At 39.1% G+C, this 15,943-nt stretch overlaps 1 protein-coding gene across 4 annotated transcripts in view; it reads left to right on the top strand.

The window, feature by feature from the left end:
- The window catches only part of anks1b (ankyrin repeat and sterile alpha motif domain containing 1B), a 215,992-nt gene that overhangs the window by 75,899 nt on the left and 124,150 nt on the right, over positions 1-15,943 (top strand). For all 4 annotated transcript variants that reach the window (XM_056367040.1, XM_056367039.1, XM_056367041.1 and 1 more), the window contains 4 exons: positions 1,102-1,203; positions 4,829-4,951; positions 5,894-6,081; positions 10,414-10,545. In XM_056367040.1, coding sequence (XP_056223015.1) covers positions 1,102-1,203; positions 4,829-4,951; positions 5,894-6,081; positions 10,414-10,545 — 545 coding nt within the window. The remainder of the gene's footprint in view (positions 1-1,101; positions 1,204-4,828; positions 4,952-5,893; positions 6,082-10,413; positions 10,546-15,943) is intronic.

The following is a 15,943-nucleotide window of genomic DNA, read 5'->3' as shown; positions in this document are numbered from 1 at the left end:
TCTCAATCACTGACTAGAGTAGCGATGAAGTCGTGACACTGTTGTTCTTTGATACCCCCATCAGTACTCACCCACTTTCCTTCAGCACTTCCTGTTTCCTGCAGGACTTCCTCTGCGTGGCCATACTCTTTTGGCCTTGATTTTATTAACTTCCTGGATCAACACTGGGCTGTGTTGGCCTGAACTTTACCCCATGAAACTTTGTATGTATCTGTGGAGGGTGGGTTGTGGGGCCGTTGTAGGGATGCAGGATGGATAGTCTGCCTTTCATTGTCAATCATTGACTGTGCAGGAAACAGCTAAGGATGCTGAAATAAAAATCCAATGCCAAAAATATCTTTGTCATATTTTGGATTTAGTGGTGAGAACTGAAGAGAAGATCGATACCACACTCACATCTGTATGGTAAATACGAAGCTGGAGCCAGCAGACAGACAGACAAAATAAGCACATAACCCACCTATAAAATAGCAAATTGTTATTAGGCTGCAACATAACAAAAAGTGCAAAACTTTCTGATTGCACTGTATAGTGTGTAGTGGAAGAAAATCTTAGAATCAAGACAACTGACTTCCAAATTCTTATTTTATCTACCGAGTTTGTGTGATTTTGTTTTAATTTTTTGTTTTATTTGTGAATGTGTCTTGTGTGCGCCTGCACTTGAGTTTATATGGGAGCCTTGTGTTTGTCTGTCTCTGTGTTTGGTGCATTCTTGAATGTGTCACTGTCTGAGATTGCAATTTAGCATTGTTAAGTCAAAGTTTATGAAAAGCGTGTTCTTAATAAAGATTCTTCATGAATCGATAAAGTCATGTTCATCCTCCGGTGACTGCAACTCATTCATCTTTTGCAGTTTTGTCACTGAGTAGGTGTGTCAGCAGATCTTCATTATGTGTGTAGTTCAGCGTGTCTGTGATATAGTTGAATTTGGCTTTGAGCAAGTTTGAGTAGGTCTATCTTGTTCAACAACATGGGTGTTGTGATGTTAACTTTACCCTGTGTAAGTGTGTATCAATGCTCATACTGTATTTTATGTGTGTGTGTGTGTGTGTGTGTGTGTGTGTGTGTGTGTGTGTGTGTGTATATATGTGTACATTTCAGGGATTGAGACCAATCTAAGAGATAGTCAAGGGAGAACAGCTCTGGAGATCTTGAGGGAACATCCTGCACCGAAATCCCAGCAGATCACTGCTCTTATCCAAGGTAAGACACACATACACTTCACTATGTGACTCGATCATTGATGATTGACTGTAGGTTACATTTCAGAGGGAATGTGATGAATCTTGGAGACATGTTGACATATAGGCTGTACAAATGTGCATGGTTGGCTGTCTTCATTTTCAGATGTTTTTATCATGCAAATCTAGCACATGACATTGTGACTGTTGTTGCGAGCGGATGTTGCGAGCGGATCCAATTGAGAAATGTTGTTTTCCAGGAAGTTTATTTTCCAATAGGAAACAATGGAAGCTCTTGAATGTGTTTACTTGCGACAGCGGGAGAGTTCGTAGTTACACATCTCAAGCTCTGTAAATGTTGTTCCTGATACATACAATGCAGGGTTGTTTCAAATCGTCTGCCATTGTCTTACAGGCTCTGCTAGGTTTTGAATATTTTTATATATTTATTTTCCAGTAAAAACAGGGTGCTGGAGTGTTCAAAGTGTTAAATGTTCACAAATGCTTTGTGAATTAGTGTGTTTATAAAAGTTGCCAAAATCATCTTTGTTGGAAAAATGCCACTTTATCTTATAAATGGAAAATGTGGTTGTTAAACAAGGCTACAGCTGACAATTTTTATTACTGTTTAATTTGCTAATGTTTTTTTCTATCAATTGTTTTGTCTGTTTTATGTAAAAATAGTTAAAAATTGGCTCTGAGAAAAGATAATCAAGGTAATAAATGTACTATATATGACACAGAAAACCAACAAATTCACACATTTCAGAAGCTGAAATTAAAGTCTTTGGTAATTTTGAAGAATAAGTGCAATGATCATCATTAATCAAAATAGTTGCCAGTATAGTCACAATTTCATAATGGCACTTTTCTACACTGATACCCCTAATCAGTCTGTTTCAACCAATGAAAAATACGTATAATTTTAACATTTCATCATTTTAATTTTCTTCACTCAGTCTTTCTCATCTTAGTTTTTTTACCTGCCATGTTTACTGCAGTGTGTTTTGTGGGTGACCAATGATTGTTAGTGTGAGTTGGCTGTGCAGTCCCTGGGGTCCCAAAGATTCTCCACATTGTACCTTTTAAAGACAGTGTTGTCCTGATGTGATTATCAGGCTCAGAATGAACGCTGTAATCTGTGGCTTAGAGGCCTTCACTATCTGTCCTTGTGTAATCTGTGGGTGTATGTAAGGCACATACTTACAGATGATTTAAAGAGCATGAGAGAAAGGCAGACGGAAATGGAGGGATGAGGAGAATATGTCAGAGCTAAAAAAAAAACAAAAAAAAAAACAAAAAACAGTGAATCTGTCTTAACAAGGAGGCAAAGACAGAAAGGGGAACATATACTGAATTCCAGGAATGTTACTGTGACGACCCAGCTCGTTAGGGGAATGAGAAGCAACATAAGACCAGGTGTGTTTGGTAAAATAAAGTTATTTATTCACAAGGAGCTTAGATAATTGACACAAACAAACAACTGTGAGGCAACTACAAGAAAAGCAGGTCTTGTGGATGCTATTCAAAATGAAGGAATAAATATAACCAAATAAAGATAAGTGCTACAAGTAGCTTTTCCTAAGGAAAACCTAAAATAGAAATAAAACACTTGTGAAATCCAAATAAGGGTTCCTAGTATCTCTTACTAAGGGAATTTTGAGTGTTCACAATTAGTGACTGAAACTATACCTGGCCCAGTTCCATGTGCCTCAATACTAGTTTCGCAGCAATTAACATCTACCAGTGTGAAAAATAACAAGAGGCATGTTGGCGAGCTGAGAATCCCAGCTGCATGACTGTCAAGCTGGCCAAGCTTTTGAAAACCAGTTGCATCCTCTGGATATGAGAGTCGGACCGGGTGCTGCTCCAATCAGGATCCTCGGCTCGTCAGACAGGAAGTGGGAAGCGGGTATGGGCAATGCCTCAACAGCTGGAACCAATCTCGTACAGGGGAAAACACATCATACACATCAAAACACTACAAGATGGGTTAGACACATGGGTTGGGTGTTGACTGTAACAGTTACAAATTAGTCACAGTTAGAAAATAACAGACATAAAGCTGATGTGAAACCAGGGAAAACACAGTGATGCAACACGCAAAGAAATTTTGTGTATTGTGTAATTTTGTGTAATTGGTGATTCCAGTTTCCCGTTTCATGTTTAGCGCTGAAATAATCTGGTATATTGTAGTCCAAAAACTGAGGTAAAACCATCTGTCTGCCCCCATGTCTCTGTAGAGTATATGATGGCTGCCAATGGAACTTAAAGCTTCATTTTAATTCTGCTGCTCAAATCCTGAGCAGTGCAATGAAATCTTGTGCCTTGTGTGTTTTTCTGAAATAGAATATTTGAAAATATGCAGTTAACACTGCAATTTTGCAAGTAAAGGTGAAAAGAATCAGTGAAAACACCTTTACATGAGGTGATAGGAGATATCGGTGAGGAATAGCTTCCATCAAACCAGAGCTGGAGACTGAGATTTAGACTTCAGTATAAACAGGGGAATGAAAATGTGTGAGAAAGAGGAAGAAAAAAAGAGAGAGAGAGAGGGAGAAAAAGGACACAGCTGTGACTTGGTGAAAAGATCAGCTGCATGCCATTTCCTGTTGGAGAGGAGATGGAAAAGGACACACATACACACATGAAGAGCAAAAGACCTGTCATTTACTCAATTGTACCAGCTGAGGGGCTTTGTGGTTGCCACAGGCACCTCGTTATGAAAAGATTCTCATTTAATTTACAGCGCATGATTCATCCTTCTGTTCGAATTCATTAACAGTTCACTTTTTTACTGCCCAGCAGCAAGTGGTTATGTACCAAAGAGCTGTATAGTAGCTTAACTGTAATACTTAGACACCAAGCTGAATGTGTTCTGTTTATGAAGGATCTGCTGATGTATGAGTACAGAGGAATAAAACTGTCACTCTAATCATTCCTCTCTGACTCTGATACACATTCCCATACTCAGTATAATTGTATGCAAATGTGGTTGTGTATCATAATCACTGAGCTGAATACCAGGATTCATAGTAGTAGAAATACACACACACATACACTCACACACAGACTTTCCTGACATTAACAGGGTTCCTCGTTAGGACTGCAGGGAAGCTGTCACATGATTTCACTGTGTAAGCAGCGTGTTTGTGTGTTTTCAGCTCCTAATGCCTCACTTAAGCAAATTTATTAGCCAGTGTTGATGCCCCCAAACCTGAACCTGCTTTCTCTCTTCGTCGTCCTCTTCCTCCTTCCTCCTCCTCTCTTTTTCTTCCCACATAATTCTTCTGTTTTGCTTTTATGAACAGCAAAGTGCTCTATTAGTAGAGGCTGTGAAGTGAATTTGTGGTGCGATGAAAAGTGCGAGTTGAATGCAGCACAATCTGTTCACTATGTTGATGGCTGTGCTATTATATTGATCCAGTAAAATGCCTCTGAAATGCTTTTCCTCTCCTCCCCCTCGCCCACCGTCCTACTGCCATCATTTCCTCCAAACTTTTCTTCTGGCCTGTGGCTCTTTCTCCGCTTTCTTCCTGGTTTCCCAACACATTTCCAACTCTTTGCCTGCTCTTTCTTGTCTTTCGTCACATCTCATCCCCCACATTCTCATCCCATCCTACCCCCTTGTCTCCATGTTTCTGTAGAGTATATGATGGATGAGATGGAGAAGAGGAGTATCGTTGAGGAGCCTGTTCGCAAGTGTCCCATCCCAGCACCTCGAACCTCTGTCCCCTCGCCCTCTGCTTCTCCCTCCCTCAGACATAAGAGTGAGTACGCACACACACATACACAATGCAATCAAATGGCTTAACAATGCAATATAAGGATTCTAAAGAGACATTTCTTCTGACCAGAAAGGTTTCAGTCGAACAGAAGGGACAGAAACTAGCAGCAGAGAGAAAAAACAACCTCTACAGGAGAAAATACATTTTGCATGAGGTTCAGAATATGCTTTAAAATATTCCTCAACATCTCTAAAAGAATCTGCATAAAAAATTCATTCACATAAGTAAAGGAAAACCCAGCAGGCCAGAGGATCTTTTTTTAAAGAAAAAAAAAAAAAACTATAGCTGTAAACCTGATATGAACAATTGTTTACATTTTTGCAATACGGGCAAACAATGCAATATAAATGCAGCCATGGAGAGCAGCTCCTTCAGTGGAGAAAAACATTACTGCTTTTCCAAACAGTCGTGCACTTTCCCTGTCCAGCGCTGCCACCTGTGTTATGAATGCAACATTGCAACAAGCTGAGCTCCAGCTGATCCGGTCTCCTCTCTCATCGACTGTCAGCAGATACCATAATTACCTTGATTACCTCGGAGACTCTTGGAAGGAGACGAGAGAAAGTGATTAGCACAGTTTGCTCCTCAGAATGTGCCTGAATGCGACTTTGAATGCATTAGCAATGCAGAAGAGAGATGGAGGAAGTGTTTTGCAGCCATTAGTTCTGTCTCTGCTTTTTGCCAAAGGTTGATTCTAGCATTAAATCAGGGAAACGGGATAGAGGGAATCTAATATATTTTAATCTCCTTTGAACTGTACAGTCTGTCTTGTTGCTTAAGAATTCAAACAAATAAATGTCACAATATATAAGGAATGGGATATACATTTGTCTGTTATATAAGTTTATTTTATCACTTTTGTACCAGCAGTAATAGGAACTGGCTTTATACTGATGCTGCGATATATTACCCTTCTTCCCTCAGATGATGCTGTGACAAGTGAGCTGTCAAAACTGCTCCATGAGATTAAAAAGTGCCGGGACAGGGACTACTCCTTCGAGGAGCTCTGCCACACCATCTCCTCCCACTCCATGGACAGCTTTGGGAGCGGGCGGCTCTCTGACGAAGATCACCCTGATCGACCCAATGGCACCCTGACTCGAGTCAGCAAGGTACAGCACACAGTTATGACAGAGGACTTGTGCATGTGTTTGAAGTTTGGTCTGTTGGAGAAATGTGTTCAGGTGCTCCTCATTAAGACACACTTCTTAGTTGTTGTTGTTATTGGATGTTCAGTTACTTAAGCAGCTCTATGTTCACTTAATATTCCAACTCATCACTTCAGACAGTAGTTTGAAGTTTTGCCAAAATGGTTTAGTTAGTTGAGTAAGTGATTAACTCACAGAAAAAAATAATGAACACTAATTTTGATAATTAGTTCATTCCTGAGTCAGTAATCATTAATCAAAAAAAAAAAGCCAAACATTCACTGGTTCCAGCTTTTCAAATGTAAAGATATGCTGCTTTATGTCTCAGTTTTATATCATTATACATTCAGTATCTTTGGGTTCCAGACGATTGGAGAAAACAATCTGAAGGTTCAAGGAAATTGTTATGCTGATACAATACCAGAAGCAGATTATCTAGAAAATGAGGTGTGCACTGTGAATTTCATCCAAAAACACAAAGGGTGCTGACCATGAATAGCAATGTCCCTGATCCTTGCCCAGCTGAAGACCTTTGTCAACACTATATTGTTGGCTGTGTACGGATTAAGATGCCCAGAAAATAATTGCAGTTTAAAAAGCAAAGAAGTCATTCTACATTACATTTATTGGCAAGTAATTCTAATATAGCTGCACAAAAATAAAGAAATACTTTGTAGACAAACACACAAATGATCTGTTTCTACTTCTACTACTGTTTGCCTAAAAGCCTTCATAAACTTATATATGTAGTTTGTTAGGCGTGTCATCACACTACAAAGGGTCCAAATGAGTTACAGTACTGTAGGCATGTGAGGGAATTTTCCTTGCTTTAATAGATGCTTGTACTTTGTCTATGTTGACAACAGAGGGCAGTATCAGATAGACTGATGCCACCAAGCTGGCTTGTCCAATTCAGTATTCACTTGACATTACTGAAACACATCTGCTGCTGATGGTTGTTTGCATGGATATGCTGAGAATTGTAATTATTGTTTATTGTTTATTGTTCAAACAGCCTTTTACAGCCTGCAGACATGTTTTTTTTTTTCTTGACCTTGATTCTTCCAATTTGAAATATTGTTAGTGGTGTGTCGTTCACTTGTTCAAATACTCACTTTGTTTCTCTCCACTCCCTCAATCCCACATAGAGAGAGGGAAACTGATCAGACCGTAATTTTTGAAGTCCATTTTGTAGGAGATAGATGACTTTTATCAGTATTAGCTGACCAGAGAATCACAGCTGCAGTTTATTTCTAATAGCCAGCACAGCATGATGCCAAGGCTCTGGGCTTTTTAAAATCCACTGTGCAGGAAGTCAGATGCTCCACAGCACACAGAGGTCATCTATCACACTGACCTCCCACCTGAGCCTTTAGACCACACACATATTGAGAAGCATCTAAAGAAATGCGATTCACTGTGTCTGTGCTTCTTGCTTGCTTATTGTGGCATGTCTGTTTCTGTTTTTCTTTCCATTTCTCTCCTCCTCGCTCAACAACAGCAACACGCACTCACCACAGACCTTACAAATTCCTCACCGAACAATATTGTGAGACTGATCAATAGCTCATTATCTTTTCCATTTCTATAATAAGCTCAATATGAAAGCAGGCTGAGATATGCTTTGCATGTACATTGAGCATGCACACCTTTGCTCACTTAAAGTGTAATTATCTCAATCCATCTTGTGTCCCTCTCTCTCTCTATAAGTACCAATTTGTATTCCATTACTGACATTCACTGTGTCTGTGCATGTGACTGGAGCCATTAGCCTGTGATTCGATGTGTCTATTACACATGAATAAAACATGCAGGACAGGACATGCGCACACACAAACATGGACACATGCACTCACAGACACACATGAAGAATACAGCCTTCTCACAGTTACCTTGGTGTACCCACTGTGTGTAAACCAAGCAATAATGGAAATGCATGTTTGTGTGTGTGCGTGTCTTATATTCAGATGAGTACATACTATATGTGCACTCATGAGGGTTAGATCAGATGTGTTTCTGAATGCCAATGCAGCTGGTTTATTGCTCAATTGTTTAGTCTATGAAATCTCAGGAAATAGAGAAAAATACACATTACAATTTTCCATTGCACAAGGTCTTCAAATAGCTTGTTTTGTTCCAAACCCAGAGGAAATTTAATTTACAGCAATATATAAAAGAGGACGGAAAATATCATATTTGAAAATCTGGAATCAATGAATGTTTGCCAATTTTGCTTGTCAATTGATATTGTGGGAACTGACTTGGAAACATTCACTATTTGAACTTTGAAACTGTTAATGTCTCTGAAGCAGCATTTAGACTGAAAAACAAATTTACACATTCAGTTAAAATGTGTAGAACTTATTATTTTCAGTGAAATTGCATTAAATTAATTTTTTCCTTTTTTGAATATTAAAACATGAAACTAGAATTTTGTTAAGATTTACAACCTGCAGCAATGCTAGCAACTCTGTGATGCGGTAAATAGGTACTGCTTTGCTTTGAGCTACATGTTAACATTGGCATGGTAACATACTGAGGACTAGCAGGTAGTATTTCACAAATGTTTTCCTTAGCAATAGCATGCTAATATTTGCTAATTAGCACTAAATATGAACATGTTGATCTAATTATGGCAGTAGATAAAATCAATTTAACTCTTTTCAAGACATTTCAGATCAGATTTTTGGTTTCCTACATCAACTGAAATAAGCCAAATTGTTAACAAGCCTTCAAAATGCACACACAGACATAAAAAACATATCTTAATGTAGTTAAGTAGAAGAAATTCCCAAAGTAGTAATTTATCCCTTCAAGGGTTTCCCATAGACAGCTAATGTAATATTGATCAGTTATGCAGGCCTCAGTACTAAATAATTAATGTAGTTTCTATTGAACAAAGGCTGATATCTGATTTTTACTGTAATGAGAGGACGTGTCAGTCTTTTGTTCATGCATACAGCGCAGTATGTGTATGTGAAGCCTGCAGTCTATTTTACATCTATCAATATTCCAGTGTTGTCGAGACCCCTTTGCAGTCTGGAACGATTGGTGACCTTTTGGTTTCAGCTTCATTTTGTGCCTCCATCTCCAGTCTTGCTGCCTCTCTTTTGCTCTTCCCATCTGTCCCTCCTTCCTCTGCAACATCTCTCAGCTTTGTTCCTTAGTTTTCCTCCTGCTTAAGCCTTTTCTTTGAGCATGTCCTCCTGTCTTTAACATGTCCTCCAAATTCCTTCCTTTCTTAATCCTTTCCCTCTTTACATCAGACCTCCCTCAGCTCCCTGGCAGCTCCCTTGCCACCGTGTCTCTGCTCCTCCTGCGGTGATATTGCTCTGTCTATGTAATCTGCTGTGACCTGTGTCCTCTGCTGCATCATATGGTTCACTGAGATATCAGGTGGGCTGTATCTGCCCTCTGACATTCATGGGACAGAGCTCATCCACACACCTGCCTCCTGGGAGCCAAAGTGCCCCAGGAAAGGACACAGTTTGCATGTGTGTGCGTTAAAGTTGTTTTGCTGTTTCTGCACCTTCCTTCTTTTGGGTTAACCCTTTTCTGTGTGGCCCAAAGCAGTAATGTGGAGGTTTTTCTAGTTGAATTAAATGATGGCCACGGGTCACGTCAGGAATTGTCTTAAAATTAAAAAAGAAAAGAAAAGAAAGAAAAACTCAAAAAAAGGGAGATTCATCCTGAAAATGAAATGTTTTTCTTTGCATTTGGAACAACTTAAGTATTAAATGAAACAATGGAAGATATTTATTTTTTTGTGTATATGATGCATCTTTTCGGCATCTTCTTTGGGCAAATGTATAGGCAAATAGTTGCTTACTTACACGTCCACCAGACATGAAACAACATTAGCATTAATTAATTTTTTTGGTCTGCACCAACTCCTGAAAAAAATTGCTAAATCCTTGGCTATGTCCACCTGCTCCTGTGGCTAACCTGCTCAGCAGGTAGTGTAAAGTAGGTCATGCTACTGTAGATTTGGTCATAATTCTGTGTGGTAATAATTCATCACTACGAGCAACTTTCAAATTACATATAGTTATTTAATGCATTTTTAATGTAAAAAATATTTGATCTGTAAAAAGAACTTCACTTTGCCTTCTGTCCTTAAATCTCTCTTTCTCTAACTGTATACATAAATTTAGGATTCTCTTTTAAGCTCTTAATGAAAGCACAGATTAAGTTTATAAGGCACATGTATCCTCTGACCCTTCAACTCCTAACTGTTACTCGATTGCTTTGTTTGAGTTCTGGGAATTGACTTGTTTTCTGCATTTGAACACACAGCGGCCGACCCCGCCTCTTGCTCCAGCACTGGAGGAAGATGAGGCAGACAAGAGTTGTGGCCCCACTGGATTCTGGGAGGCCCTGACACCCTGCAATGGGTGCCGCAACCTGGGATTCTCAAGCCTCTCGCAGGTACATGCACACTCACACACATGCATACATGGATTCTGAATTAACCTATTGTAATTGGGCAAGGGTCACTTAAATTACAGAGATTATTTTCACTGCTAATTTGCATTATAACGTATTTTCAGTATCCACATAATGGAACTTATATTACATCATATCACTTCATAAACAACATATAGCCCACAGTGTATTCAGTATTCAGACCCACTTTTCAGATTTTATTATGTTGCAGCCTTATGTTAAAATCGTTTAAATTCATTTTTCCCTCATCAAGCTACACTCAATACCTCACAATCACTTGAAATCTAGCTCAGGTGCCTCAGATTTCTCTTGATCATCTCTTAGATGTTTACACCTTGATTGGAGTCCATTTGTGGTAAATTCAATTGATTGCATATTAATTTAGGAAGGCACACACCTGTTTACATGCAGAGCTCAGACACTGTGTCTTTGCATCTGGGGTCGGCTACAAAAAATGTTCTGCTGTATTGAAGAGCACAGTGGCCTCTGACATAATTCCTAAATGGAAGAAGTTTGGAACAACCAGGCCACCCAGTCAGACGGAGCAATCGGGAGACTGGGCCGAAGGTTCACTCTCCAACAGGACAATGTCCCTAAGCATACAGAAAATACAACACCAGCTAGGGCCCTGACGTGAACCCAATTGAACATCTATAGAGAGACCTGAAAATGCCTGTCCACCGACAGTCCTCATCTAACCCGACAGAGCTTGAGAGGATCTGCAGAGAGAAATGGCAGAAAATCCCCCAAATCCAGGTGTGCAAAGCTTGTTGTGTCATACCCAAGAAGACTCAAGGCTGTAATCGCTGCCAAAAGTGCTTCACCTAATTACTGAGTTAAGGGTCTGAATATTTGTGTCAATGTTTCAGTTTTTCCTTTTTAGTAAATTTACAAAACTTCTAAAATACTGTTTGGTCATTATGGGATATCGAGTGTAGACTGATGAGGAAAAAAATAATTAAAAGGATTTTAGCCTAAGGCTGCAACATAACAAAATGTGAAAAAATGAAGTGGTCTAAATACTTTAAGAATGCAAATTAAGTTTGTCACATGGTGTAGAGAGTAACGCAGCACACATACAGTATATGCACACACACTTATTCACTACAGTGAGATTACAGGCTAGTGATATTGCTATTGTTCTGAGTGAATACTTTCACTGGTTACCGTGGGAACGCAGTGAATGAGCCGTCACTAGAGAGACTGGCTCTCCTGGCCGCTCTGCATACTCTGAATCAGTTCAGTATCTGTCTCTTTCTTGCTCTCGCATTTGACTATTATCATATCACTTAGAGGACTAGCACCAACATTGATTGTTCTGTCAGAAAACTCATGTGATACTGTGATGCATGCACAAACTTTATTGAGAGCTGATATCTGGTATCTGATCTCTGATCTCAACAACAACAACATGTGAGCACACAGTATTCCTTACAGCACCGTACATCTGCAGCACAGACAGAGCATTTGACAGCTTCAATAGACAAGTTAATTACAATGGGTGTATGAGTGCAGGCTGTCTTCATGTTGATATGACTGTAGTTGCTACTTTGTCTACTGTATGCACATTATCCAATAATTACAAAGTATCATGTGCATCTACCAATTTAAAACCAGAGAAATAAATACAAATGTACAAATGAAACTAGTGTAGGAGACAATATTGATTACTCTACAGTATTACAAAGGTACAGAAAAATGACATTGACAAAAAGCTGTGGAAAAATGTATAGTCTCAAACATATTTATGAGCTTACTGCCTACAGGGGTAAATTGTACTTAAAAGGATAAAATCTACCTATTTTATGAACCTAAATTTAATTGAGGCTGCAACATGAGTGTCCCAAGCTCATTCTTTTCAGCTCCATTTATTTCCCTTCTTTGCCCAAATCAGGAAAATTGTGTTAGCTATGCTCATTCAGCCACCCACAGAAAGAAACCTAAGTCCTGTTACTCACTGCTTGTTTAGCAATGTGTATGTACACATTTTGTACATCTGTTGTTTTTCCTTTTACCATTTGAATCATAACTATTTCTGTAGTCTTTGTTAGTCATTATTATGTTTTTATTTTTATATATTTAAATTCTGTTCTTATTTAAATCAGTTAAGGCTGTCTGCTATTAAATAATATATTATTCTTATGGGCTTCTATTGGCCCAGTCCGATGTTACAAATCACTAATCTACACAGGAGATTGAAAGGCAATGGAATACTCCGTTCAAACATGACCACGTGTACTATTACAGTATGTGTATATTTTCTCCATCACCTCAAAGTTCAAATGAAATTCTTTTTTTATTAACCAAAAGGAAAAAAAACAAAACTAACTCTGTTTGGAATATAATATCTTGTCATGATCAGCTCTTTCTCCTGGGTACTCCAGACCTGCTGGACTAGGAATCCTCACCTGTTACATCTCACTGACAGATGTGTGACGTTTCCTGCTGGATGTTTAGCCAAAACTCTAGAAAAGCAAGCTTAATCCAAACTCTGTTCAACTTCCTAGTATCCCTACTCCATCTTTCCTTCTTCCTTCCTGCCCCCTCAGCCCTTCTAGCTGTGTATATATAAGTGTGGTTAAATGTGTGCAGATGAGTCTTTAGCGGTGAGATGCGTGTTGGCTCAAACAGCAGGACAGCTGACATTTACAACACAACAGACCCTCTGTCTTGTATACTGGCAGGCTGCCTGCCTGACTGGCACACTGCCTGGAGAGGTTTGCACCTGGATGAGTGTGTGTGTGTGTGCGTGTGTTTATTTGTGTGCACTAAGTTGTTGGTGCATAGAAAAAAGAACCTTTGTGTATATTAAATGTTTGAGTATGCCTGTAAGCTTGTTGGTATATACAGCATATTTGGTGGCAATAGCTTTGTGTGTTTCACTACAAATGTGTGTCTGAATTTGGCGTGTCATCTTGAGTTAGTGTGGGTGGGTTTGTGTGTGTGTGTGTGTGTGTGTGTGTGTGTGTGTGTGTGTGTGTGTTTTTATAGAAGATGATATGAGAAGGAAGGAACAGAATGGGGGAGGAAACAGAAATTGAGTTGTTATTGTATAATTAAGTTAGAACCATGCTAATTTGTCCTCTGTAATTGTGAATAAACAGAGTTAACATAAAGAGAGAAGCCTGTGCATCCTCTCTGAGGATGAATGGACCAAGTTTTTTGTTGCAAACATTTTTATGCTGCAGTTGTTACCTTCACATCCATCTCATCCTTTCCTCTCATCATCCCACAAGAGATCTGTCAACCTTATTCTTCTTCAGCTTGTTTTATATCACTCCTCTCTCTCATGTTCATCTCGCTCTCTGCCTCATTTTTCTTTCACTTTATATTTCTGCAGAAGAGTGTTAACCTTTGTATTGATTGTCTGAATGCTGAGTTTGTTCAGCTGTCACTCAAGTCTGTCAGTCAAAGAACTGGACTGACTAACAAGTCATAGAGAAAAGATTCTGCTACCAAAACCTTTAGATTTTCACCTTTAAGCAGCAGGTCAGACTGAGTTTTTTACTATAGTGTCCTGCATAAATACATATTTTTAACAAAAAGTTAGAATAAGTTTTGTTATTTCACTTGGATTTTCTGAACCTGTTTGTCTCAGTTGGAAAAATGTGAGAGAAAAAAATGTTCACCAGAATTTAAGGCTCCAGCATTATAATTAATGGGCTCTGATGATCGTTCTTCAAACATAGCTAGTTCAATAGTTAGATGGTTCTCTGCCGTCAATCAGATCTGATCAAACTACAACCACCCGGTCCTGATGAGGTAGCTCAGTTTTTGAATGTGAAATCGTATTAAATAATTTCTAAGATGTTTGTCTTTTTATATGTTGATAAGGTCATTAAGCAACATTTTTATATTATTAACATTATTTGGGGTTGTGTTTGTGTCCAACTGGGGAATATAACTTCAATAATCCCCCCTTTTTAACTTTTAACTAACTGTTTGTCTGTTTGATGCTGATCAGGTAGCGCAAAGTGTTTTTTTTTTTGGTTTGTTTTTTTTTTACAGTAAAATTGTAGGTTGTTAAATGAAAACAGTGAGCTAAAAGATGCTAAAAAGCCCAGTGAACTGCAGTATTGGGTGATAATTCACTGGCTTCACCACCAAGTGTGACCCCCTTTCACACACACATAGTGATTTGATCCTTTGTTAAAATAAAAATATTGATTATAGCATCTTTAAGATTTGAAACCAAATTCTCAGGCACTTTAAAATGCGATAGTGTTTGGGCTTCATTCAATTACTTGAATGCTATTATTAGTGACGTTATCGTGTGTCTGTGTGTAGACAGCACATGTGATTGAGACTGTAGTTTGAATTACATAATGAAGAAAAACAGAAGTGGTGCACTTTGTTTAAAGCTAATGAATTTAGCATGTCACATGTTTATGTTTGTGTCTGTGTGTGTGTGTGTGCTCGTGCGTGCATGTGTGTGCATGCATACGGGCATACATACCTGTATTAGGAAGCTGAACCTATTGTGCATTTTCATTGCCAGCCACGGGTGTCCTCCCACCATTGCCATGTGACCACCAAGTGATGCTAAAGTGTTTGTGGAGGAGGTTTCCTCTACGATGTTGACTTTAATAAAAGAAGTTTTTAAAGTCAAGGTTTCACTTGGTTGAAACCGTGAAAGTAAAATAGAGAGAACGAAAAAGGAGAAAGATAATGAACAAATGCAACAAAAAAAAAAAAAAGATACAGATGACGAGGTTGGCAGGGTTGCCAGGCAACACAGAAATTCATGAGATGTAAGGCGTGGGATGTCCACCATTGACAAACTCAGTCACCATCAGCACAGGTGCGTCACAGCGCTGTGCACACACACACACACACACACACACACACACATTTGCACACGTAAGCGTTTCCTGACTGAGCCTCCGAGCTTCTCTTCCTTTCAGCACCTTCTCCTCTTCCTTCCTGTTTCTTCTCCATCTTTCTCTTCCCCCACTCTCTCTCAGACTTAGCTATGACTTTTTTCTCCAGCTCTGTTTTCCTTTCCTTTCCTTTTTTTTTTTTTGGTGGCTGCTGACCTTTAATGTTCTCAGCCTCAGCAGTCTTAAGGTGTTCAGAGGGAGCAGGTCTGTGTCGTGCTGGCACAGGTTAAGATCAGAAACCCATGAGGGCTCTTGCAGATGTTAAGGAACATCAAAGGCAGGTGTTTCTGAGAGGGCAGGGATTTGGTGGAGAGCTTTATAAGCCTTTAAATGAGGAACTGAACGTGCTCTGTGGGACAATGGGTGGGGTTTTTGATTTTTTTACAGTGGGTTTCAGAAGTCTGAGACCTTTGGACCCATCTGTATATTAAACAGCTGAGTTTGATCACAAGTTTTCAAATTCTGTAACAACTTTGTTTTGTTTTATTTAAATAGTTCAA

Source organism: Seriola aureovittata, chromosome 22 (genome assembly GCF_021018895.1).
Source record: "Seriola aureovittata isolate HTS-2021-v1 ecotype China chromosome 22, ASM2101889v1, whole genome shotgun sequence".
Taxonomy (NCBI): Eukaryota; Metazoa; Chordata; class Actinopteri; order Carangiformes; family Carangidae; genus Seriola; species Seriola aureovittata.
The sequence above is the reverse complement of the archived record's forward strand: the minus strand, read 5'-3'. Positions and strand labels throughout refer to the sequence as shown.